The 27,174-nt window shown below is 39.9% G+C and overlaps 1 protein-coding gene across 1 annotated transcript in view; it reads right to left on the reverse strand.

Annotated features, from left to right (window-relative positions):
- Positions 1–27,174, reverse strand: part of VWA3B (von Willebrand factor A domain containing 3B) — a 200,546-nt gene that overhangs the window by 118,355 nt on the left and 55,017 nt on the right. Inside the window, 1 exon segment of the mRNA XM_047069178.1 lies at positions 15,537–15,662. Coding sequence (XP_046925134.1) covers positions 15,537–15,662 — 126 coding nt within the window.

The following is a 27,174-nucleotide window of genomic DNA, read 5'->3' on the forward strand; positions in this document are numbered from 1 at the left end:
GCAACTGTTAAGGATAAGAAATCCAGCTGCCTGCCTGTCAGACATGTGAGCCGGCTCAGCAGATGGCAGCTGCTGGACCAAGGACTATCTGCAGGTGAGAGACACGATGAAGCCTGCCTGGGTGGGCACCCAGGAGACGTCTTGAAAGCATGGCTCTAGAGACATATCTGTCTCTGGGCAGACATGTGCTCTGTTCACTGTACTTGCTGACTAACATGACATTTTCCATTCTACAGCTGTGATAGTACCATGTGCTGAGCATATTTGCCTGGCACTGCAAGGAGCCAAAAAAGAGGAGAAGGGGATGCAGGGACAGAGAAGGGTAACCCAGAAATATTCTGCACCACCTGGCCTTGCAGGGCAGGTTTGGGTAATTGTTCTCTGGAGTGCCCCAGGGGTTATGCACACACCAAGGGTTACGAAGGCCCTGGAACAAAGAGATGCAGTGATGGGCCTTCGGTCACATCTCTAATATGGGACGGAGCCAAATGTACAGTTATAGAGTAGGCCCTGAGTGGACCGTGACTCCTAGGCCCTTTCTCCTCTGGAATATCATGAAATGATTTTTACTTCCTCCTTTAATACTTGTGAAAATCAAAGCAAAATCTCTGTGGAAAAGAAGGGTTCCATGGCTTACCCAACTTATTTGTAAACCAGCGGAAAAATGATTGTAACACTAAGTGTCTCTAATTCCTACAATCCTCAGTGGGGGGAAGTGGGAGGGAAAGGAAATTGAAAAAACAAAAAGGCAAGAAAGAAGCAGACATAAAAACAAAGACAAAAAAGCACCAACAGTGGACAGGAGGTGGGAGAGGAGCTAACGCCCTCTCCAAGACAGCAGTCCCCATTTCCCTTACCTTCTCCTCTGCCTGATTCTGAAAGAAGGAAACTGAAAAATTTTTGCTTTATATGTGGGCTGTGAATGAGGCAGCTGCAGAAAGAATGTTTAAACCCCAAACAAGACCTGCAACTGGCTACTAAGAGCAGCAGTCAGACAGTGACAGACCAGCATGAAGGCTGAGAAGAAACCACTAGCAGACCACAGATTCCAAGACAAGAACTACAAAAGCCACACTGTTTAAGTTTATTTATTTATTTTGAGAGAGACAGAGAGAGAGAGAGTGCATGAGTGGAGGAGGGCAGAGAGAGATCGAGAGCCAGAGTGAGAAAGAATCCCAAGCTGATAGCTTGGAGCCCGATATGGATGGGGCTTGAACTCACAAACCAGAAGATCATGACCTGAGCCAAAATCAAGAGTTGGATGCCAAATGACTGAGCCACCCAGGTGCGCCAACAAATGCCACATTCCAATGTATCTACATCTACAATGACATTTAAAATAAATTGAAGGATAATAGTTGAGTAGGCAACAAATTATACCTGTGGCAACAATTTCTTTAAAAGTAGTGTGATGTGGTAAGATAAATCAATTCAAGATACTTAGTATAAAGTGGAAAAATCAAGATTAAGAAATGAGAAAGGGATTGACAGAGTTTGGGAACTTTAGATTAGAACCTGAAGATCACATGGTAGTGAGAATGGGAACCATAAAGCAGAGTGGGGATGCTGGGATTAGACCAACAGAGAAATCTGAATCTGCTTCCCTTGGGAAATTAAAATACTGCCACTTTTTTGATCCTGCATCACCAATGCCAGGGCTTGATCTTTTTTTTTTTTTAATTTTAGTCAGTTTGTTTATTTCATGTATTCTTTAAAAATTTGTTTCTTGAGCTATAATTCATATGCTATAAAACTAATATTTTTAAATGTTTTTAGTTTGGTGGTTTTTAGTTTGTTTACCTGGTTGTATAATCATCACTATTTAATTCCAGTACATTTTCCTCACCCCACAAAGAAACCCTATACTTATTAGAAGTCATTTCTCATTTCCCTTCCCTTCTCCCCACTATGAGTTTACTCTACGGATTCATCTATTTTGGACATTTCATATAAATGGAATCATACAAACTGGCCTTTTATGACTGGCTTATTTCAATTAACGTAATGCTTTCAAAGTTAATTTGTGCTGTAGCATGTATCAGTACCACATTACATGTATTATGGCTACATGATATTCCACTGTAGGGCTGTATCACATTTGCTTATCTACTTATCAGTTACTGGACATTTGTTTCCACTTTTTGTTTTTATGGCTATTATGATGATGCTATGAACATTCATGTACAAGTTTTTGTGTGAACATGTCTTTTTAAGGACTTTTAAAAAATTCAAGTATAATTAACATACAGTGTTACAGGAGTTTCAAATGTACAACAGGATTCCACAATTTTATATATTTGTCAGTGCTCATAAAGATAAGTGTACTCTTGGGGCACCTGGGTGGCTGAGTTGGTTAAGCGTCCGACTTCGGCTCAGGTCATGATCTCATAGTTCGTGAGTTCAAGCCCCACATCGGGCTCTGTGCTGACAGCTCAGAGCCTAGAGCCTGCTTCAGATTCTGTCTCTGTCTGTCTGTCTGTCTCTCTCTGCTCCTCCTCCCACTCCTACTCTGTCTCTCTCTCTCCAAAATAAATAAACATTAAAAAAAATTTTTTTAAAGAGAAGTGTACTCTTAATCCCCTTTATCTATTTTACCCATCCCCCCACCCACCTCCTCTCTGGCAAATACCAGTTTGCTATCTGTATATAAGAGTCAGATTTTTGTTTGTCTCTTTTTTTTCTTTGTTTTGTTGTGTTTAAGTTCCACATACAAGTGAAATCATATGATATTTATTTTTCTTTGAATGACTTATATCACTTAGTGTTAATCCCTCTAGGTTGATTCATGTTCTTGTAATTGGCAAGATTTCACCATTTTTTATGGCTGAATAATACTCCATTGTGTATATATACCACATCTTCTTTATCCATTCATCCATCAGTGGACATGTAAGTTGCTTCCATAACTTGGGTATTGTAAATAATGCTGCAATAAACATAGGGGTGCATATATCTTTTTGAATTAGTGTGTTTTCTTTGGGTAAATACACATTAGTGCAATTATTGAATTATTGATTTATATCATAATTTTATTTTCAATTCTTTGAGGAACCTTGATAATGTTTTCCACAGTAGCTACATCAATTTGCATTCCACCAACAGCGCACAAGTGTTCCTTTTTCTCCACATCCTTGCCAACACTTGTTATTTCTTATCTTTTTGATTCTAGCCATTCTGACAAGTGTAAAGTAGTATTTCATTGTTGTTTTATTTTGCATTTACCTGATGATTAGTGGTGTTGAGCATTTTTCATACGTCTGTGGCCCTCTGTATATCTTTGGAAAAATATCTATTCAGATCCTCTGTCCATTTTTAAATTGGATTTTAAATTGTTTTTTTGTGTGTGTGTTGAGTTGTATAAGTTCTTTATATATTTTTTATATTAACCTCTTATCAGATGTATCATTTACAAATATCTTCTCTCATTCAGTAGGTTGCCTTTTTGGTTTGTTGATGGTTTCCTTCACTGTGCAAAAACATTTTACTTTAGTGTAGTCCAATAGTTTAATTTTGCTTTTGTTTTTCTTGCCAGAGAAGACATATCTAGAAAAATGTTTCTACAGTTGATGTCAAAGAAACTACTCTCTATGATTTCTTCCAGGAGTTTTATGGCTTCAGGTCTCATATTTGGCCCTTAATCCATTTTGAGTTTTTTTGTATGGTGTAAGAAAGTAATGCTGTTTCATTCTTTTGCATGTAGCTGTCCAGTTTTCCCAACACCATTTGTTGGAGAGATTGTCTTTTTCCCATTGTATATTCTTACTTCCTTTCCTGTAAATTAACTGGCCATAAAAGCATGGTTTTATTTCTGAACTTTCTGTTCCATTGATCATTGTGTCTGTTTTTGTGCCATTATCACACTGGTATGATTAGTATAGTTTTTCAGTATGTCTTGAAATCTGGGATTGTGATACCACCAGATTTGTTCTTCTTTTTTAAGATTGCTTTCACTATTTGGGATCTTTTGTGGTCCCATACTAATTTCAGGATTATTTGTGTTGTGAAAAATGTTGGTATTTTGATAGGGATTGCATTGAATCTGTATACTCTTGCGGTAATAGGGACATTTTAACAATATTTGTTCTTCCAATCCATGAGCATGGACTACCTTTTGGTTTGTGTTGCCTTCAATTTCTTTTATCAATGTTTTATAGTTTTCAGAGTATAGATCTTTCACCTCCTTAGTTAAGTTTATTCCAAAGTATTTCATTCTTTTTGTTGCAACTGTAAATGTCATTGCTTTCTTAAGTTCTCTTCTACTACTTCATTACTAGTGTATAGAAATGTAACAGATTTCTGTATGTTAATTTTGCATCCTGTGACTTTACTGAAATCATTTACCAGTTCTAGCAGTTTTTTGGTGGGATCTTTAGGATTTTCTCCATATAGTATCATGTCATCTGCAAATAGTAAAAGTTTTACTTCTTCCTCACCAATTTGAATGCCTTTTTTTTTCTTTTTCTTGTCTGATTGCTGTCACTAGGACTTCCAGTATTATGTTAAATGTTGAATAAGTGGTGAGAGTGGACATCTTTGTCTTGTTCCAGCTCACAATTTTTCACCATTGAGTATATTAGCTATTTTTCATATATGGCCCTATGTTATGTTCAGGTATATTCCCTCTATACCTATTTTGTTGAAAGTTTTTTATTATAAATGGATGTTATATTGTGTCAAATGCTTTTCCCTCACCTTTTGAGATGATCATATGGTTTTTATCCTTTCTTTTGTTAATATATTACATTGATCAATGTGTGAATATTGAACCACTGTCTGGAATGAATCCCACTTGAACATGGTGAATGATTTTTTTCATATGTTGTTGGATTTAGTTTGCTAATATTTGATTGAGGATTTTTGCATCTATGTTGATCAGAGTTATTGGCCTATAGTTTCCTTTTTTTGTGATGTCTTTATCTGGTTTTGGTATCAGGGTAATGCTGGCCTTGAATTTGGAAACTTGCCTTCCCCTTCTATTTTTTGGAAGAGTTTGAGAAGAAAAGATACTAACTTTTATTTAAATGTTTGGTATAATTCACCTGTGAAACCATCTGGTTCTGGACTTATGTTTGTTCAGAGTTTTGGATTTTTCAAAAAAAATTTTAATATTTATTTACCTTTGAGCTGAGGGAGGGGGGGAAGGAGGAGCAGAAAGAGGGAGACAGAGGATCTGAAGCAGGTTCTGCACTGTGAGCACAGAGCTGGATACAGAGCCTGAACTCATGAATGGTTGAGATCATGACCTGAGCCGAAATCAACAGTCAGCTGTTCAACCACCTGAGCCACCCAGGCATCCCTGGTAGGAGTTTTTTGATTACTGGTTCAATTTCATTGTTGGCAATTGGACGGTTCAAATTTTCTATTTTTCCTGCTTCAGTTTTGGGGAGATTATATGTTTCTAGGAATTTATCCATTTCTTCTAGGTTGCCCAATTTGTTGGCATATAATTTTTCATAATATTCTCTTATAATCATTTACATTTCTGTGGTGTTGGTTATAATTTCTCCTCTCTTTCATTCCTGATTTTATTTATTTGAATCCTCTTCGTTTTTTGATGAGTTTGGATAAAGGCTTATCAATTTTATTGATTTTTTTTTTTTTGAGAGAGAGAGAATGTACATGCATGTGAGTAGAACATGGGGCCAACGTGGGGCTCCATCTCACAATCATGAGATCATGACCTGAGCTGAAATTAAGAGTTGGATGCTTAACGAACTGAGCCACCCAGGGACCCCTTGATTTTTTCAAAAAGCCAACTTTGGGTTTCTTTGGTCTATTCTATTAAGTCTTTATTTCAATTATTTCTGCTCTAATCTCTATTATGTCCTTCTCTTGGCCTTGGGCTTTGTTCTTCTTTTTCTAGCTTCTTTAAGTGTATGGTTAGCTTGTTTATTTGAGATTTTTTTCTTGCTTCTTGAGGTATGCATGTATTCCTACAATCTTCCCTCTTTCATTGTATACCAAAGACTTTGGATCACTGTATTTTCATTTCCATTTGTCTCCGTTTATTTTTTTATTTCACCTTTGATTTCTTGGTTGACCCATTCATTGTTTAGAAGCATGTTGTTTAGCCTCCATGTATTTGTGTTTTTTGCAGATTTATCTCTTGAGATTGATTTCTAGTTTCATACCATTGTGGTTGGAAAAGATACATGATATGATTTCAACATTTTTGAATTTAATAATCGTTTTGTGGCCTAACATGTAATCTAATCTGGAGAATGTTGTGAACATATGTTCTCAGTTCCCTTGAGCATATACCTAGGACTGGAATTGCTGGGGTGTATGCTAACTCTATGTTTAACATTTGAAGAAATGCCAGACTTTTCAAAGTGGGTGTAACATTTTACATTCCCACCAGCAATGTATAAGGGTTCCATTTTCTCCATATCTTGCCAACTTGCTATTATCTTTCTCTTTTATTATGGCTATCCTTGTGGGTGTGAAGTGTTATCTTACTGCGGTTTTTGTTTACATTTCTCTCATAACATATTTTCATGTGCTTCCTGGTCATTTGTATATCTTCTCTGGGGATATGTCTATTCAAATCCTTTGTCTATCTTTCATCTGGGTTATTGGTCTTTTTTCTTGTTGAATTGGAAGAGTTCTTTATGTCTCCTGAATACTAGGTCCTTATCAGATAAATGATTTGCAAATATTTTCTTCCATTCTGTGGGTTGTCTTTTCATATTTTTCCAGTCTTATTGAGAAATAATTAACATACATCACTGTGTAAGTTTAAGGAATACAGCATAATGGTTTGATTTACATATATTGTGGAATGATTACCATAATAGCTTCAATTAATACAACTAATAGCTTCTCATATAAATACAATAAAAAGAAAGATAAAAAAGGAAAAAAAGGAAAAATCTTTCTTCTTGTGATCAGAACTCTCATGATTTACTGTCTTAACAACTTTTCTTTTCTTGTTTATTTATTTTTGAGAGGGGGAAGGGGCAGAGTGAGAAGGAAGCAGAGGATCTAAAGCAGGCTCTGTGCTGACAGCATAGAGTTCAACGTGGGGGGCTCAAACTCACAAACTGTGAGATCACGACCTGAGTCAAAGTCAGACGTTTAACTGACTGAGCCACCCAGGTGCCCCTTAACAACTTTTCTATACAGCATACAGCAGCATTAGCTGTAGTCATCATGTACACTACATCCCTGCTACAGGAATACCTCATTTTATCACACTTTGCAAATACTGTGTTTTTTATAACTTGAAGGTATGTGGCTATCTTGCATCAAGAAAATCTATCAGTATCATTCTTCCAACAGCATTTGCTCATTTCATGTCTCTGTGTCACATTTTGGTAATTCTTGTAGTATTTTAAACTTTTTCATTATCACTACAGTTGGTATGGTGATCTGTGATCAGTGAGTATGACTTACTGAAAGCTCAGATGATGATTAGCATTTTTTAGCAATAAAGTAATTTTTAAATAAGGTATGTACACTGTTTTTTAAGACATAATGTTATTGCACACCTAACAGACTACAGTATAAACATCATTTTTTTATGCCCTGGGAAACCAAATGATGTGTTTAACTCAATTTGTTGTGATATTCACTTTATTACAGTGGTCAGGAACCAAAGTGACAAGGTCTCCAAGGCATTCCTGTATTGATATATGCAGTTGTCTTTTAAATCAGATAGGAAGGAAAAAAAGAGTTATAATAAAAACTACATTTATACTTGTATATTAACCCATATAGTTAGTTTTATTTGTGCTCTTTATTTCTTCATGTGGATTCAAGTTATTCTCTAATATCCTTTAATTTCATCCTGAAGGACTTCCTTTAATATTTTTCTCATAGGGCAAATTTGCTAACAATGACACCTATTTTTGTTAATCTTGAATGTCTTACTTTCTCCTCCTTTTTTGATGGGTAGTTTTGCCAGGTATACTATTCTTGGTTGACAGTCTTTTTTCTTTCACCACTTTATTTATTTAAAAAAATTTTTTTAATGTTTTTATTTATTTTTGAGACAGAGAGAGACAGAGCATGAGCAGGGGAGGGGAAGAAAGAGAGGGAGACACAGAATCCGAAGCAGGCTTCAGGCTCTGAGCTGTCAGCACAGAGCCTGACGTGGGGCTTGAACTCACAGACCGTGAGATCATGATCTGAGCCGAAGTCGGATGCCCAACTGACTGAGTCACCCAGGCGCCCCTCTTCACCACTTTAAATATTTCATCTCATTACCTCTGACCTTCATGGTGTCTGATGAGAAATCAGCTGTTCATTTTATTGAGGGTTGCTTGCATACAGGGAGTCATTTCTGTCTAGCTGCTTTCAAGATTCCTTTTCTGAGACTGGCACTTTCTGTTGTGGAAGGTTATTAACTATTTATTTAATTTCTTTAATAGATATAGGCCTACTCAGATGGTCTGTTTCTTTTTGTGGAAGTTCTGACAGATCGTGTCTTTCATGAAATTGACCCATTTTATCAATTGATACATTCAAATTTGTAGGCACAGAATTTTCATAATATTCCTTTATTATCCTTTTAATACCTATGGGATATCTAGTGATCTCATATTTCATTTTTTATATTAGTAATTTGTATTTTCTTTTTTTCTTGGTTAGCCTGGCTAGAGGCTTATTGATTTTATTGTCTTCTCAAAGAACCAGTATTTGATTTTGTTGATTTTCTCTACTGATTTCTCATTTTCAACTTCATTGATTTCTGCTCTAATTTTTATTATTATTTGCTTCTGGGTACTTTGGATTCAATTTGTCCCTCTTTTTCTAGTTTCCTAAGGTGGAAGCTTATAGATTTTAGATCTATCTTCTTTTCCAATTTATGCATTCAATGTTATAAATTTCCCTCCAAGCACTGCTTTCACTGCATCCTACAAATATTGGTAAGTTGAACTTTCATTTTCATTTACCATAGTCACTTTTTAATAACATGGTTCTAGCTCTGACATTTCATCATACTTTGTATTACATTCCAATATCCTTCCTAAATTTAATGCATCACATCTACAGGATTCTAATGAACTAATTCTTTTCCCACATTTTGGGAGAAATTTTTCAGTAACAGCTTTAACTCTAACTTGTGGAGGCATTACATGATACTCTTACACAGAAACTTTTGTTTCTTTTTTTAATCTGGAAAAGACAGGGATTACTACCTATTAAAAAAATGCATGTTTGAGATCAACAAAATCCTGGCCCTTTTAGCAGTATCACTTACTGCTTATAATCAGCTCTGTTAACATTGATTTGACTATAAAGAGCTTTAAAGGTATAAAAGCATACTGGAAAAAAATTCAGTTCTGGGAAGAAATATTATTTTCTCTTTTGCCTTGCTGGAAGTGTGAGCACTTTGACAAGTGTTAGATTTGCTTTTGGTTACATAAGAAACCAGCTGTGCTCTGCCCCAGATCTCATCCTGCCAGTTCTATTTGAACAAAAGGGAAATGTATTCTTGAGAAAGTAAATATGTACAAGGGCTCTGTAAATTAGCCTGTTTTGCTTCAGATCTCAAGTCATCATGTTGGTAAAACAGTCTTCATCTATTACATTGATTGTATATCACTGGTACAGAACAGAGAACTCACATTTGTTCTTCTCCGTATATATCAGAATCCAAAGATCTTGGGATCAAAGATTCAGAAACATGGCATTCTCACTTGATGGGTCCATGTGTTTATACCAAGAATGTTTGCTCATCCATCCATTATCATATATCACTTCACTCACAGCTATATGAATCCAGACTTATAGAGTCAATTGCCTCTCCTCCTTCTCTGTTTGGTCTCTCCAGAGGGCTTCAGTCTTAATAATCCAAACAAGCCTCACCATGTTTACCCCCAAATCTGGTTCTCCTCCAGCATGGTGTCCATCTAGGAGCTTAGCTTTGACACCTATAATTTCCTCACTCCCAAGTTCTTCCAAGTTCAATATATGAATTCTCCCTCAGATCTGCCAACTTATCTCTCACTTATACATCTTAACTCTTTTCCCTCATCCTCACTTGCCCTCTCTCTTCTAATCTGTTTCCCACCCAGTAGCCCAAGTGAATTTTTTTTCTAAATGCAAATCTTATTTTATCATTCCTTTGCTTAAAATCTTCCAGTGGCTTCCCCCTGGTATTAAATTAAGGACTGACATCTCATACAATGGCCTATAGACCCAGCATGATCTGATCCTTGCCTATCTTTCCAGACTCATTGAGGGTCAACTGCTAACTTGATCTCTACCCCACTCATCTTTCTAACTCAAAATCTGTGTATGTCACCATGACTTATGACAAGAAAGACATCTGGCTGGTGATTTAATACAATGTCAATAAAAACAAGCATCACCCCTCCCCCCCCACCCACCATGTGTTAAAAAAAAAAAAAAAGTGTTCAAAACTCCTGTAGAGCTCCCGGTTGGATTGGAATTACCTACAAGGGATTCAATGAGCCTCTATCCTCTTCCATGTCTTTTGACATCAAGTTTGATATTTTGAACCAACCAAATATTGGGAGTCCAACCTTGGTATGATTATACAACACAATTAGACTTATTATCTCTGGTGAGTCATAAAATGGCTGTGAAGGTTATTACAAATGAGGAGTTCCTGAAATGTTTTGAGCTGCAGCATCATCCAAAGAAGGGTAAAGTTTCCCTAACTGGGACAAATCCTTGAATGTTTTGTGAGAAAAGCCATCTTCTTGTTTGAGAGTCATACCTGGCACGCGCGCGCGCGCACACACACACACACACAATGCTCAGATGCATTAACGCCAACATTCTGAACAGCTCAGCACCTCATGAGTGATCCACATCATCCTTTTACTTTATTAACAGCTGTGTTAAGGTATAACTGACATAAGATAAACCATACAGATTTAAAGTGTACAAATGGGTACATTTTGACATATGTATGGTAGTTTATGTCTATCATCTTGCCATTGGTTTTCTATTGGCCCTATCTATCCTTTGCTCTCTTTCTTTTTCTCCTGACAGATTTAGATTATTTTTTAATTCCATTTTATCTCCTTTGTTGGCTTGTTTTTAAATAGTAGTTACTTTAGGTATATAGCAAACATCTTCAATGTATTGTGCCCTAACTTCAGCTGGTATTCATGCACAGTATAAGAACCTTACAATAGCATACTTCCATTTCTCCCCTTCTGGATTTTTGTTTGTTTGTTTTGCAATGCATTGGTTTGTTGTTGTTGTTGTTGTTGTTTAATTGTAGTAAAATATACATAAAATTTATCATTTTAGCCATCTTCAGGAATGCAATTAAGTGGCATTAAATATTCACACTGTTGTGCAACTACTGCCACCATCCATAGCCACAGCTTTTTCAATAACCCAAACAGAAACTCTATACCCATTAAATAATAACTCTCCATTCCCCATTCCCCTCAACCCTTGGTAATCACTCTATAAATCTGACTATTCTAGGCACATCATATAGGTGGACTCATATCATATTTGTCATTTTGTTTCTGCTTTAGCCTATATCAGAATTTCCTTTCTTTTAAAGGCTGAATAATATTCCACTGTATGTACATAGCACTGTTTATTTATCCAGTCATCTGTGGGTTTTTCATCTTTAGAACTTAATGAATAGTGCTGCTATTCCCCTCCTGGCTTTTATGCCATTGTTGTCATACATTTTACTTATACATACGTGACAGGCCTCACTGATATTATTTCTGTTTAAACAGTGAATTGTCTTTTGGACATTTAAATAGAAAAATATCATATATTTACCCATGCAGTTATTTCCTGTGTTCTTTATTCCTTTGTGTAGCTCCATTATTTTCATTCATTTTTCCATTTTAAAGTATCATAATCCTCCTGCTTGAAGGATTCCCTCTAACATTTCCTGAAGTGCAGATCACTGCTAATACTTCTTTCATTTTCATATGTCTAAGAACATCTGTATTTTGCTTTTTGTTTTTTTGAAAGTTATTGTCACAAAATATAGAATTCTGGATTCAAAATTTAAAGTACTGAAAGGAAAAAAAGACGTTGCTCTACTCTTTTCACTTGCAAAAAGAATTCTGCTGTCATGGTTATCTTTGTTCCTTTGTATGTAATGTTTCTTCTTTTTCCTCTAGTTGCTTTTAAGATTTCCTCTGTCTTACTGGTTTTGAGCAAATTGATTATGATGTCTTTTGGCATACTTTCTCTCATTTTCCTGTACTTGACATCCATTGAACTCCTTGGATCTTGGTGTTATAGTTTTCATCAAACTTGGGAAATTTTTAATCTTTATTTTTTCCAATATTTTTCTGTTCCCTTTTCTCTTCTCTCCTTGGAAATTCTATCTACGTGTTCCCTGAGATACAGGGAATATCCAAGGTGAGCTCTCTTAGAAAGAAAAGACTGGTCTCCTGTGTGAGCTCCAAGACTATTCTAGAATTCCTCCCATTGGATCTTTCCCAGCCTCAGGTGACTTCTCCACATGAAAGAATTCATCCACAAATTCTCAAGGGGGGCTCTGCAGATTTCCAGAGTTCTCTGTCTGTACCTCTCTCCTCTCTGGTAATTTGTCTTATGAAATCTAGATTTCTTGGTCTTCCTGGACTTTTAGCTCTGTCTCCCAGACTCAGAAGTTTGCTGTGCTCCACCCAGGATCCTTCTCCCTACACCATGGCCCTGAAACTTTCTCAAAGCATTAAGCTGGGATAACAGCAGAGTTCACCTTGGATGTTCCCTGTATCTCAGGGGTCACTGGCCTTCATTGCTTGGTGCCCAGTATCTCTAAAAACCATTACTTCATATATTTTTGTCAGGTTTTCCCTACCAGAGATTTCTCATGTCCTACTCTTGGTAAGTAAAAGAGGTCAAAATTACCAGTGGCCAGAGTGTCTGACCTCACCATCTTCTTATCCAAAGCCTCAAGCTTATGAACCATCCCTGCCAGATATTGCCCTCCTGCCCTATGGTTGTAGGTTCCAGCTGGTTCCTGAACCAGTACATCCAGCCCAGGGGGCATGTGGGGGCTGCTAAGCTCAGGAAGGTAGATTTTGTTTAATTCACATGAAGGTTTCACATGCAACGGTAGTCCATCTGGCCTCCTCCATCCTAACGTTTCCCCCTCCAGATGGCTATGCTAACTCCTTCAGCCTTGCAGGCTCTGGGCAGCCAAACTTAGGGATTGGCTGTGCCTCCACATGAAGCACACCCTCCTTTGCCTCAATAACACTGTGTTGTGGGTAGCAACAGGAACAGATCAGACACTCCACATGTAGTCTCTGGGGCCAAAACAAAGTTATAAAAGCCTCAGTGGGTATCCAACAGTGGCCAAATTTTGCTTTTTAACTAGAAATGGGACACCTGAAGCATCTTTGAAAATGTATGCTTGGAGTAATTTCAGTTTTCAGTTTTGGGTGTGTGTGTGTGTATGTGTGTGTGTGTGTGTGTGTGTGTGTGTGTGTGTGTGTGTGTATTTGACTGAAATAAAGGGATGAAAATCTATCCTTTATCAATTACTAAGGCCACTATCTCTTTTGTTTCCTTTAGGAATAATACCTAAAAATCTTCTGTTAATCCTCAAAACTAACTACCCCAAGCTTAAATACTCCCTACATTAGTTTGTGCTACCACAACAAAATACCATAGTCTGGGTGGCTTAAACAACATAAATTCATTTTCTCACAGTTCTGGAGCCTGAAAGTCAAAGATCAGGGTGCCCTCAGGATTGGTTTATGATGAAGCATCTCTTTCTGGCTTGTAGATTGACATCTTCCTACTGTGCTTTTCCTTTGTGCATGCATGGAAAGAGAGAAGTCTCTAGCATCTCCTCCTCTTCTTAGAAGGACATCAGTCAGACTGGATTTGGGTCCTACCCTCATGATCTCATTTAAACTTAATTACCTCTCTTAAAGACCCTATCTCCTCATACAGCTACACTGGGGGTTAGGGTTTCAACACACAAACTTTGGGGGAAACAATTCAGTCCACTGTACTCCCCCAAACCCTGAGCAGAGAATCTTTGCCTGGCGTGGATGTTGACTTTAGCTCAGGTCCCCCTGCTTCATTTTCATTCTCTTGGGATGACAGAGGACTCTTTGGGTTGATACTGAGTATGGTGTCACTACAAATGAGCAGCCCCTCTGGATAAGCTTGGGGACCTGGAGAGCTGGCCCTGGCAAAACATTGCAGCTGTGCTGCCCCAGACCCATAGCTGGACACCCAGTCACAGTAAAAAGTCACTGTCACCTGGAATTTATCAGGTTACACAGGGTATGCTCTCCCATGCCTTTAACCTCTTCCTCCCTCTACACGTATCGCTTCCCCACTTTTCTTCAACTGTATCCCTGCCCAGCTGCTCTGGCCTCCTTGCCCTTCTTCCACATTGACACCTCTGTAATATAGGCAGGGTACCAGGAGGCAATACAGCCTGGCAAGGGTTCCCAAACTTTGCTGTGGTGATTAGGATCACCTGGGAAGCTTTCAAAACCCCCCCTCAATGTCCAGATCACATACTTTATGGATTCAGTCAGAATGTACAGGGTGAAAGCCAGACATCAGTACGTTCCTGAGGAACTGGGTTTTGAATCCTAGTTTTACTGCTTCTAGCTGTGTAACCTTGGGCTAAATGGAGAAAATAGTAGCACCTATCTTATAAGATTGTAGGTAGGGTTAAATGAGTTAATACTGTGAAGACCCTAGAACGGTGCTTGCCACGTAAGGTATGTGTTATAAGTGTTAACGACCATTGTTACCAGAAATGTCTAAATGAAACCAGTTCCCTACAGAGGAAAATCGTTTACTAACTTAAGAGAATCAGTACACAAAGTCCCCAACTGTGAAAGGGAAAAGAGTGAGCTAACATTTACCAAATACCTGCTTGGTGCAAAGCATCCATTACTTTACCTAATCTTTACAATAATCCTTCAAGACCAATATTATAATTATTTAACAGAAGAATAAACTAAAGCTTAAATAGATTAATTTGGGTTAATTCCAAATGATGGAGTTGGGATTTTCCACCAGGACTTTCTTACTGCAAACTCAGGGTCCTCTGAATCCTCTTCTCAACTAAGCCACCACCTTCGGACTTTTGTGTTCGTCTCTGCATCACCCAATTTTAGCAACAATCCTGTTAAGTCAGTTCAGCCAGAATTCCCCACCCTTCACATATGATCAAATTCCTCATAGCCTACCACACCCAGGTGGTAGCTGGTCACCCTGGCCTGCCTTCAAGAAGAATCCTGTCAGGTAGGTTTGGCCAGAATTCCCCTTTACCCCTGATGTCTCCTCTTAGTAATTTTCCATCCATTAACCACCACTGCCCCCTCAACCCCTGTTCCTTGGCTACAAATCCCCACTTGTCCATGTTGTATTCATCACTAAGCCCAGCTCTATACTGGTAACTGCAGGTTACCACTTTCCTGTCCAGCTGGTGTTTTTTTTTGACAATCTCACTAACACACGCACATTCACATACACTCACATACACATACACACAAACCACAGCACAACTCTGGAAGCAATCCTCAGGAAACAGTCCTTCATCCCCAACTAGTAACAGTTATGACTCTTACACTATAAACATAAACAGCACCCACCACTGTCTGGTGTGGCCACGTCAGACTTGGGCGGCTCAGCAACCAGCCTCTGGATCTGAGTCAGAATGCTGCATGCTTCCTCCATCTCCTTCCAGATGAGAAACACGTCCTCTCTGACCCCAGCTCCTGGGAAGGGAAACACAGAGTGAGTGGGTGGCTATGGCAGGCCCAAGAACCCTCTAGTAGTCCTAGAGGCCTGGCATACCCCAGTCAAGTATCTAGAACATTTCTGAACATCAAATTCCACCGTCTCCCCTAGTGTGAGAATCAGAACTGAAATCCCTAAGGAAGTGCTGTCAGCTAAGGAAACATAAATGCAGACTTTGGGATGCAGTAAATCTTTGTAAATATCTGTACCAGCCAGAATATTTTAAGATGAATTACTGATAATACTCAAATAAGGTAAAGAATAAAAATATTCAAAATCACCTAATAAAGGCCAAGGTGAGGAAGGGAAATTCAATGGTTTAGGAAAGTAATACTTCCTAACCTTTCTTGATTAAGCTGAGATTTCCTGCTTCTTTGAAAACCACCTTCACAGTCTTTATTTTCCCCTAAGGTAAGAGTGATTCTTTGACCTCCTTTTCTGGATCTCTGCTGTCTGAATTAAGGGTTAGGTTTGGCCATATGGCATATTTTTTCAAAATGATTTGGCTTCTAAATATAGATACTAATATCATTCTCACAATCAATTAATCAATAAAAGTTTATCCCGTAGGTAACAGGTCCAAAGCTGGGATAGAGGCTCTGCCTTCACCAAGATCTAGGCCCTCACAGATTAGTCATTTCCATACATTAAGTAGGGTATAGGAGTGGGAGGGAAATGGATATGACCACAGAAGTGCAATATAAGGGATCTGACATCATCAGATCTGTGGTGGTATCTTGACAACATCAATATCAATGTGATGGTTGTGGTAATGTCCTATAGTTTTGCAAGATGTTACCATAAATGGAAACTGGATAGAGAGGACCTGGCTATCTCTATTATTTCTTACAACTGTGTATAAAGCTATGATTATCCCCACACACCTCCTGACTAGAGCCTGCTATGCACACAAGGCCAGTAGTGACTCCAAGAGGCCATGAAAGAACCACCCATTTTCCATGGCATCCACGGGCCCAGCCACTGCCTTGGTACTACCCAAGGCATTGCAGGATTACCAGGGAGTTGCCATTCTGGGGTTGTTCCTAATTCGGCTGTACAGACAACTATTTAATAGCTATATTTTCTAGTTTTAAAAATTCCACTCCAATAAAAACCTTAAAAACAACAACAACAACAACCAACTCAATTTCAGACAGTATACAGTCAGCTCAGAGAACAATGACTCTGTTATCATTAAAGTAAGCTACATCCAAATTCTCTAATGATAAATACCTCTGAGGGTACCTGCATTGTGCTCAGTATTGTGCTCAGGCCTTTCTAAACATTGTCTCTTTCTCTTTTTACCCCAACTCTGCAGGCAAATTATATTCTTGTCCTCCTTCTACAGTATATATAAACTGAGACAGAATGAACTGTCCAAGGTCACACTGTCAACAAGCGGCAGAGCAGGGAAGGAGTCAAACCCAAGTTGGTGTGACTATACCAATTCAGCCACCCTGAATAGTTGCCCTAGAAAAGGATTGGATGGTTATAGAGGGTCCCTGCAGCCCCCTCCCTGAGCTGCTATTAAGATTCCAAGTCTGTCTACCTAATAGTCCACAGACGCCTGAGATCCCATAACCACGGAAAATGAGAGACCACCATCAGGTCTAGGGGCTGCCCCCACCCAGGGTAAAAGGATGGACCTTAAGCTACCAGGATAGACCAGAGTCAATGTTTCTGACTTTTAAAATGTCGTCAGGAAGGGCAGGGCAGAAGTGAAGGGATACCAGGGATCTGGCCCTCCCGAAGTGAGAGAGTATTAAAAGCTATATTCATAAAGAAGCAAGTGACAAGCCCTGACAGAGATGGATAGCCACCATGCCTCTGCAGCCATCAACAGCCCAAGGAATGGCACGTGATGTACACCCAGCTCCATGGTAGAACTCCAAAAATATCGTAAACTGCTGCCAAATGCAAACCTTAAGCCCATAGCACTTTCTGACTGTTGTAAAAACAAAACTGGCTTCCGGTTGCTTGCTGCAGCACAGAGGGGTTAAACAGCAGAATCCTCCAAGAAGTTCAAATGAGTCAAGGCTTTCCATTTTCCCCAGATTTGCCAATAATGTCTTAAGAGGTAGTGGACCACGGGTCAGCAACAAAGGAAAAATTCAAAGAAACGGAGGTGGCTCTTTATGATGCAGGAACAGGACATGTGTTTAAGGGGCAGCAACTGACAGCATGCTCCCAGTGCAGGCAGTAACGAGATGATCACTACACGGGTTTAGTCATTATAATTAGGCAGTTACAGATTCCTATACTGGTGATCAGAAAACAAAATAAAACTGTCCATTTAACCAGATTTGCTTTGAAAACAAAACAAGAAAAGCTGCAGGGCAATACAAAGTAGACCTTAGAATGTAGAGGTTTTATATCATTATTCCACAGGCAGTGAGGAAGGGCTGCCATTTTTGTGAGGGTCACTTCTAAGGGATGTAGCTGGGACATCAGACAGCTGCAGCCAAGGGAGACAGCCCTCTTCTTAAAACAGAAGAGGGTGGAAGACAAGGCACAGGAAATCCCAGTATTCAGAGAGCTCTGTGAATTTGAGATGCCACAGAGGCGACAAAACCACGATGAAGCTGTACGGATTTTGATCATCAAGGTATAAGCTAGCCACAGTCTGCTGTGCACAGAAGCAGGATATGGTTTCTCATAGAGACATCCAGACGACCTACAAAATCTTCCAACCCAAGTGTCCCCTCTCGTGCACCAACCCCTGATATCTCCCATGTGTCGTGAGGTAGCAATTTGAAGGCTCACAAAATTCTGACACCAGCTGGGAGAGATGTCACATTAAGCTGCTGTTTTTCATTAGGACCTGGTATTGATTTCTCAGACTGGCTGGTTTAACAAATGAAATGAGACCCAGATTAGATATGTTTTGATATGTCAGGGGAACACCACCTCCCTGTCAAATCTTCCATGTCTCACCTACAGAAGTCCAATTCCTTAATTATTCATTTGGCAAATATTTGTCAAGCACTTACCTAATGTGGCAGATGAGCACTGCCAGTGCTGAGGGCCCTGCTCCCTGCATTGCAATCAGGTCCAATCAGGTCCAGGCCCCCATAACACTCCCTCTAACACTCTGCCACCTAGTCAGGGCACTGTCCTCCAGCCCCCCTGGGCCCCCGGACGCTGCTGTCTTCACCGCCAGGAAACTCACAGCCCTCCACTCCACCCACCCCACCCTTCATTCAAGGCACTGTTCAGCCTCCACCATCAAGCTTGGTCCATGCATCCCAGCAAATAGTGATCTGCCTCCTGCTCCTTCTCAACCCTGTGGAAGGAATCAGCCACACCACTGTTCTCAGTCCTTTTGCTGCCAGGGCACACTCTCAGCACCACCACCACCACCACTACCACCCCCATTAGATAGGCTGACAGTATATGCAATTCCTGGCCACCTGTCCCCCAACCTCCAATTCCAAAGAGCACAAAGAAGCATCAGCCAGTGATGGTGAACTAGAATATGCATAGCCTTGAATAGTCTAATTTAAGTCAATCCTTCGCAAACATGATGCCTTATTTTTGGTACGCAGCTGCTTATAACACAGCTCACCACCCAGCAGCATGTCCCCTGTCATCCTGCTACCCAGACGTGTGGTCTACAGCTCTCCTATGGTGTTAGCACACAGGCTTGGATTACTGTTTATGCTTGTGCAGGCTGACTTTGCTCACTAAATTATAAACATCTTGAGCATCGGGACAATATCTTTTCTTTCGTTGTATCCTCCATAGCACTTAGCACAGAAGCTAGCGTTTTCAGCAAGAATTCTTATCCTTCTTTGTTTTTATTTTCCTTATTAAAAAGAAACAATGACTGAGCACCTAATATGGTCTTTCCTCGGGGAATTGCCCTGCCTCATGACTGAGAGGCCCAATATTGCAAGAAACTCTCGAGAGTGGTATGTAACAGACTCATATCCTTAGAGTATATAGCTATGCCCTAGGTATTCTAGACATTAGCAATGACTTGCCCTCAAGCAGTAAGTCACTTCCTTTCAGATGCTCCTGCCACAGCTACACAAGGCTCCCCCCATTATCTGAAATACTAGCAATCCAAGGGCAGGAGAGGAAAGGTGATTCCAAAAGCAGCCAGGGATGGCACTGGCCCCAGGACATTTAATGTAGGGAGAGGGCAATCCAGAAACTAAAACCACCCTCAGCAACCTTGAATCCCAGACCACCCCCTAGTCCCAGTGCAGGCTCACCTGTCTGTGGCTTTTCTCCACTGCCCAGGACTCCTGGGTGAAGAACTGACCCAGATGAAAGGAGATTGCTGTCTGCCTGAGCCCTAAACTTCTATTTAGCTGTGAGGATCTGAAAGAGCTGAACAGAACTATCAAAAGGCAGTATTTTCAGGAAAAAGAAGCACATGCTTCTATTTACAGAAGGCAATACAACGTTTTTTTAAATATAATAAACCAAGAGGTGACTAAAATGTCCAGAAAAATAAAATTATAATATGGGATAATATAGGTGTGATGAAAGGGGGCAATTACATCCATAAAGATATTGCAAGTGGTGAAATCGGTAGTTTCTGTTGCAATGGAAAATCCCCAGTTATTCCTGTTAAATTATATATTAAGATGTTTTGGTGTTGAGAAGTCATTGAACACCTTGTGGCTTGATCCGGCACCATCCCCCCAACCACTGAGGTGCGTGTACAGCTGTACTCAGTCGCCCTATGGAAATTAGCCACTAATTAATTTAAAGAAAATAGAGGCATTTCACCATCTGGATAAACATCTAGCATTTCCCTGGAGCAATGAATGTATATGCTTCACAAGGGCCATGATGTCTTAAAAGTAATTTCAAATACCAAGTATGGGCAACTTTTAATAAGTGGGCGTGATACTATCTCCTGGGGCCTCTCTCTTCTAAGTGGAACACCGCAAAATGCAAATGTGTTGCAGTCTAATCGTCCAATATTCACATAGCAAACCTGAATATAAGCCATCGCTATTCACCCCAGGGTAAAGAACAAGTGCTCCACCAAACTCAGCAAGAAGCATGACCCCAGGCTCTGGGTGCTACCAAGCAAGCAGGTGATGAAGACACGGGCACAGGGAAAGATAAGCAATATCCAAAGAAAAAATGCCCACAAATAAAGTTTAGCTGAGTAAATCTATTCTTTTTAGAACAGGCAATACCCTCTAAAAGGCACCAAATCAAAAGGTGTTTTAGTGAAATGGTCAATTCAGGGGAACTTTATGGGTTTCCTTCAGAGAAAATTTGTTAAAATTGATGTCTTTCAGCTTTTCCATCACAAAAAGACCTGGCCTTCTTTTGGTTCTAAGGGCCCCACAGTGCACAAAATGAACACAAGATGGTCACAGAGCTGCTCCCTGATATCTGTCAACCAACTCTGAATCAACAGAGAAACAGTAAGGCTAGGGCTTGTCTTGGGGATCAACCCCACATTAGCATCTACTCAGCCTCCTGTCCTCAACAAAAGCCCATTTTTGTGAAAATTGATCATGTGGGTTACTGAGGACTGGGTCTCATTCACAAGTTTTAGCGCATTAATGATTTTCTTTAAACTCATAAGACACTGACCTAGGACCCAGGAAGACAATTATTTTAAAATATCCTCTTCTCAATAGGACATCCTCTTAGAGCAATCATCATTCACTCATTTATTCAACAAAACTCAATCAATATCTATTATATTTGGGCACTGGAAATACAGGATGAACAGAAACAGTCCAAGCTTTTAAGAGACTCTCACTCCAGTGTGGTCTTCCCAAAGTGTGGTCCTCAGAACCCGTGTCAGAAACCCCCCATCTGCTTTTTCAAAGTACAAACTCCTAGGCCACACCCCAGACTCATTCTCCAGGAAACTGTACTCTTAAAAGCATCCCAATCAAAACAACCATGAAATACCACCTTACACCTGTCAGAATGGCTAACATTAACAACTCAGGTAACAACAGATGTTGGCAAGGATGTGGAGAAAGAGGATCTCTTTTGCACTGTTGGTGGGAATGCAAGCTGGTGCAGCCACTCTGGAAAACTGGATGGAGGTTCCTCAAAAAACTAAAAATAGAATACCCTATGACCCAGAAATTGCACTACTAGGTATTTATCCACGGGATACAGGTGTGCTGTTTCAAACGGACACATGCACCCCCATATTTATAGCAGCACTATCAACAATAGCCAAAGTATGGAAAGAGCTCAAATGTCCATTGGTGGATGAATGGATAAAGAAGATGTGGTATATATATACAATGGAGTATTACTTGGCAATCAAAAATAATGAAATCTTGCCATTTGCAACTACGTGGATGGAACTGGAGGGTATTATGCCAAGTGAAATTAGTCAGTCAGAGGAAGACAAAAACCACATGACTTCACTCATATGAGGACTTTAAGAGACAAAACAGATGAACATAAGGGAAGGGAAACAAAAATAATATAAAAACAGGGAGGGGGACAAAACAGAAGAGACTTATAAATATGGAGAACAAACTGAGGGTTACGGGAGGGGTTGTGGGAGGAGGGATGGGATGAATGGGTAAGAGGCATTAAGGAATCTACTCCTGAAATCATTGTTGCACTATATGCTAACTGATTTGAATGTAAATTTAAAAAAATAAAAAATAAAATTAAAAAACAAAAAAGCATCCCAGTGATTCTTTTGCAACAAAACCTTGCAAAGTTTTAGTCTGATAGGCAAGGCAGGCATGTAAACAAGTTATTTCTACACAAAATAGTCTTGGAGAAAAAAAGTTGAGTGATTTCTGGAACAATATTCTAATACCCTGATGCCTCAATTTCTGCCCTAAAGAAGTGCTCCTCAAAGGAATTAGAGTTCTTTTTCCCTTTCAAAGTACTGGAGAGTCCCTGACATACCATCTTTTCTATATACCTATCCCAGGCCATGAACCTCACTGATGTGGTTCATAACATTCCACTATTTCTAATAGCGTCATCTCTTTAAGATTACATGTCTTTTATAAAGCCTGCTTCCTGCTGATGCATAAAGGAGGAGAAAGTGGGAAAAACTAAAATTTACTATGTGCCTACTATGTGCCAGCCCTTGTGTTGGGCACTTAAACCTATTGCCTTATTTACTCTCAAAATGATCCTATAAGTAGGGATCATTACCCCCATTTCACAGATGAGCCAACTGTGGCTCAGAGAAATTAAGAAACTTACACAAGGCCACACAACTAATAAGTAGTGCAGTCACGATTCTATTCAGGTCTGTCTCCAAAGTTCCCCATTCTCTTTCCACACTAGAATATCGTCTTTGTGTATCTTCGTAAACACTAGATCTAAAAGCAAATCTCATCTGTGATGTACTGGTTGTTTTTAGTTTCCTTCAAGGGGCTTATAGACTCATCTTTTCCTGGGATGGAACACACCCAGTCTGTAATTGTGATATGTAGGTGATGATGGTTGCTGAGCTACTTATCCAAGGCCAGGGCCTAATGCGACATTCTGATGAGCAACAGCACACACTTGGTGGCTTAGTTGTAATCTGCCTGCGCTGGGATTGGCAGTCACCCACAGGACAGCCTCATGGGGTTCTTAACTCCCAGAGCTCTGAAGTGTTAGACTTCTGTTATCTGCATGTTTGTCTCCCTTATCCAACTGTGATTTCTTTGAAGACATTTATCATTTCTATAACCAGCCCCCCTGGTACATCCCTGACAGCTGAAAGACACTTCCAAATAGACTGTTCCAGAGCATAAACTTGCTGAGGAGAGGGACTTCCTTTTTCATCATTGTATCCCCAGAGCTCAGCACAGTGCTTGACTTTCAAAAGCAAATGTGGAGAATCTCTCACCCTCAAATCAGGGTGAGTATATTCAAAGGTAATCAGAAATCAACACCGGCTCTTTTACCTAGTGATTCGATTTAATTTTTAAGAGATTCTTGAGGGATTTCTCTATGCCATATGTTTTGTTAGGTGATGCAAGATGTCTGGACCCACTCAATTATTTCAGTGGGATACTAAAAGATTGATTATGTTGGTGACCAAAGAAATGGGCTAAGCCCACCACTGCCCAGTGAGAAAGAGCTGTGGTAAGCAATGGAGGCATCCTGGTGACAGGCTATACTACAGCCAGGAGCCAAGAATAACAAGGAACCCAGGATGTAAACCCACTGCGGGGGAAGGAATACAGGAGTTCCCTGCCCTGAAAGAGTCTTAGTCTCTGGTTAAGAAAACCAGACCTTCACACATACCAAGATGTAGGGAAGAAGTGGGTGGAGGTGGAGGTGGGAAATTCTGAAATCCTAAACTGGGATCCTGGAGTCATGGAGGGAAGGAGCAACTTATAACTCATCAAGCAGAATGGGGTGCCTGGATGTCTCAGTCAGTTAAGCGTTCAACTTTGGCTCAGGTCATGATCTTGCAGCTCACAAGTTCGAGCCCTACGTCAGGCTCTGGGCTTCAGATTCTGTGTCTCCCTCTCTCTCCGCCCCTTCTCTGCTCATGCTCGCTCAATCTCTCTCTCTCTCTCTCTCTCTCTCTGTAAAAAATAAATAAAAATATTTAAATCATCAAGCAGAGGCATAATTGATACTCTAAGAGTTTGGGGTTCCCTAAATAGGAACCTTGTCCTTTGTTCCTTTGGAATCTCCTCCTCAGCCCTACTGAGCCTCTAAAAACAAAAAAGGTGTTGAACAAATGCTTGTTAACTAACCAGAGCAACTGTCTCACAGAAATTCAAGGCGAACCATTTATTGGGAGGAGCAGGACTTGGGAGATAATTAAAGTCTCTCAGCCTTGAAAGCTGTAATGTGGCAACAATTTTGGAAGTGCAGCTGCTCTAGCTCCATGGGTTGAATTAAACTGAGTTCTAGGAAGAAGGAAGAAGACCTCAGAGAGCCTCCTGCTGTCAGTGAGTTACAATCAGTGCTTCTAAATTAAATCAGAGATTAGAAACAAAGAGGCAATGCCAAGCCCGAGTGATGGGCCAGTAAACTTTACATACCTAATTAAAGATCGGAAGTGCCTTCCAAGAACACAACTTGGTTATTTTTTCTCCGCAAGCCTAACAGCCTGAATATATCTTAAAGTAAATAAAAGTTTGGTTTCATGATATTTAGTTTTAATTCACGCATTTATCTCCACCACCACAACAAAAAAAGTGCAGTTTCCAAAGGCAGAATCAGACAAATTTTTACAGCTACACCATTTTTGGACTTCAGAATAAAACTAGCTGATCTGAGTAGCTTTTCTAACACCATTTTGCCAGGAGTACTAAACGTAAAAATATTCTCAGAAAAACAGTGCCCTTTTCTATTACTGGATATCCCTTTTTACTAATTCATTGAGAAATCCTTCTCTTGGGGGCAGGAGCCAATATGGTGGTGAGCTCTATGAACACTGTTTATAGTTTCATTCAATTAGGGGTGGCCAGGTGCAAATGCTGAGGGCCTGGGGCAGTAATGCTCAGTGGTAAGGATGATGATGGATCCACTAGGGATGCCTGACGTGGATGCAGGTGTAAGTGAAAGGTCCTGGGCTGCCCAAACCTGACCTCCAAGAACCATGACAGGCTCCTGAGCCGGGAGCCCTTTTGGCTTTAGATATGAAACCAGACTTAAGGTATAACTGTGCCCCAACTGTCTGCACTTTGCCTCCTCCTTCCTCTTCCTCCTCCACTTCCCCACCCGCCCTCTACCTCCCCCTCAGGTATAAAGTGTGATGCTCTGGCTTGAAGTAGGAACTCAGAGCTCTGATCATGGATGTCAGCCTGGGTGCTCATTCTACCATTGGACTGCCTTGAATTTCCAATTCTGAAGAGCCTGGTGGACCATCTAAAATAAATGCACTGTCTGCTTCGCCAATCAGTCCAGATCCCATGATAGCTACATCAATGCCAAAATTGTTTTCTTTGTTTTGTTTTTTGTTTGTTTGTTTGTTTGTTTGTTTTGCCAGATGCCAGACCCTTAAGTGAAAATTTTTGCTCTAACATGATTTTACTACTCATATTTACTATTTCAGTTTAGTTACATTTTTTGAGGATAAAATAAGAAGTGAGAACCAATATAGAAGATGAGGTTTGCTCCAAACCCAAGAGATCATCAGAAGCCTTTTTCCCTCCTATAAGGGAGTCCCCAAACCACCAAAATAGACCCCTCACTCTAGGCCCACAAGACTTTCACAACCTAAGGAGTAGCCAGCTCCCCACATTATTAGGATTGTACCCCTTAAAGATACAGTCACTGGAAAGCTCTAGCACCTAAAGTTCCATCCCCAAAGAGCAATAACCCAGACCCCATCCTGAACAACCTGTCCCTACATGAAAACTTCTGAGAGCTGAAAACTACCACATCCAATTTACAATTATTCTTGCACCATTCAAGCTCCTCCCTGAGCCCGGTCTGACAATAGGAAAGTAGGAGAAGGTCATGCCCAGAAAAGGCCTCAGTATAATCCTACTTACTACTTATAGTGGAAGAATGGGTGTTCCTGAAGGAGCCCACCACTAGTATCAACCCTGGAAATGGACCTTCCTTCTATCGGGACATAGTTGAACAGTATTCATTTCCTGGATCTAAATTCCAATTCTCATCCATCATTATGAATGAAAATAAACTGGTTAGTATCATTCTTTTTGTTTCAGTATTTATTTTGAGAGAGAGAGAGAGAGAGAGAGACTGAGCATGCACATATATGCACACTCACACACTCACAACTAGGGGAGGGGCAGAGAAAGAGGGAGGGAGAGAATCCCAAGCAGGTTCTTCATTGTCAGCCCAGAGTTTGATGCAGGGCTCAATCTCATGAACCATGAGATCATGACCTGAGCTGAAATCAAGAGTCAGATGTTTAACCGACTGAGCCACCAAGGCACCCCAGTATCATGACTATTCTAAAAATATTCTTCATGACAGAAGCTTTTGTATCATGTCAGATTGTATTACTTTCTAGAACCAATGTCTACAATAAAACCCCACCTGGAACCCCAAAAGGAAACTAACATTAATTGAATGCTAATTTTGTAATAAACATTTCCAGGTGTGCTATATGCTTTAATTTTCCCAACAACCATATGTGGTAAATGTTGTTGTTCCAATTTTTACAACTGTGGGAACATAGTTTAGAAAATTTAGGTAACTTGCTAAGGTCACATAAGTAGGTAGTGGCAAAACTAGGGTTTGAAATCAGGTCTGATTACAAAGTTGATTCACTTTCCAGCAAACACTGTTTTCCAGAGCCAAAAAAGAATCACACAAGACCAAAAATTTTTGATAGCTTACATTACTGTTCAGCAAAAATACTTACCTCTCCATCCTACTAATGTTAGACTCAGTCATGTGATTAGCTTTGGCCAATGAAATGTTAGTGGATGTGACATAAGCAGAGGCCTTCAATATAGCTGCATGGTTTGGCATGGCTCATGCTGTTCACCACAATAAGAATATACTCTGGAAAGCACTAGTTAAAAAAGGGCAAGTCCATCTTAGATTAATCAAACTGAAGCTGACTTATAGACCTGTGATCAAGAAACAATGGCT

This window comes from Lynx rufus, unplaced genomic scaffold, assembly GCF_022079265.1.
Source record: "Lynx rufus isolate CCGP_SWC_20201006 ecotype Redwood Valley unplaced genomic scaffold, mLynRuf1.p SCAF_8, whole genome shotgun sequence".
Lineage (NCBI taxonomy): Eukaryota > Metazoa > Chordata > Mammalia > Carnivora > Felidae > Lynx > Lynx rufus.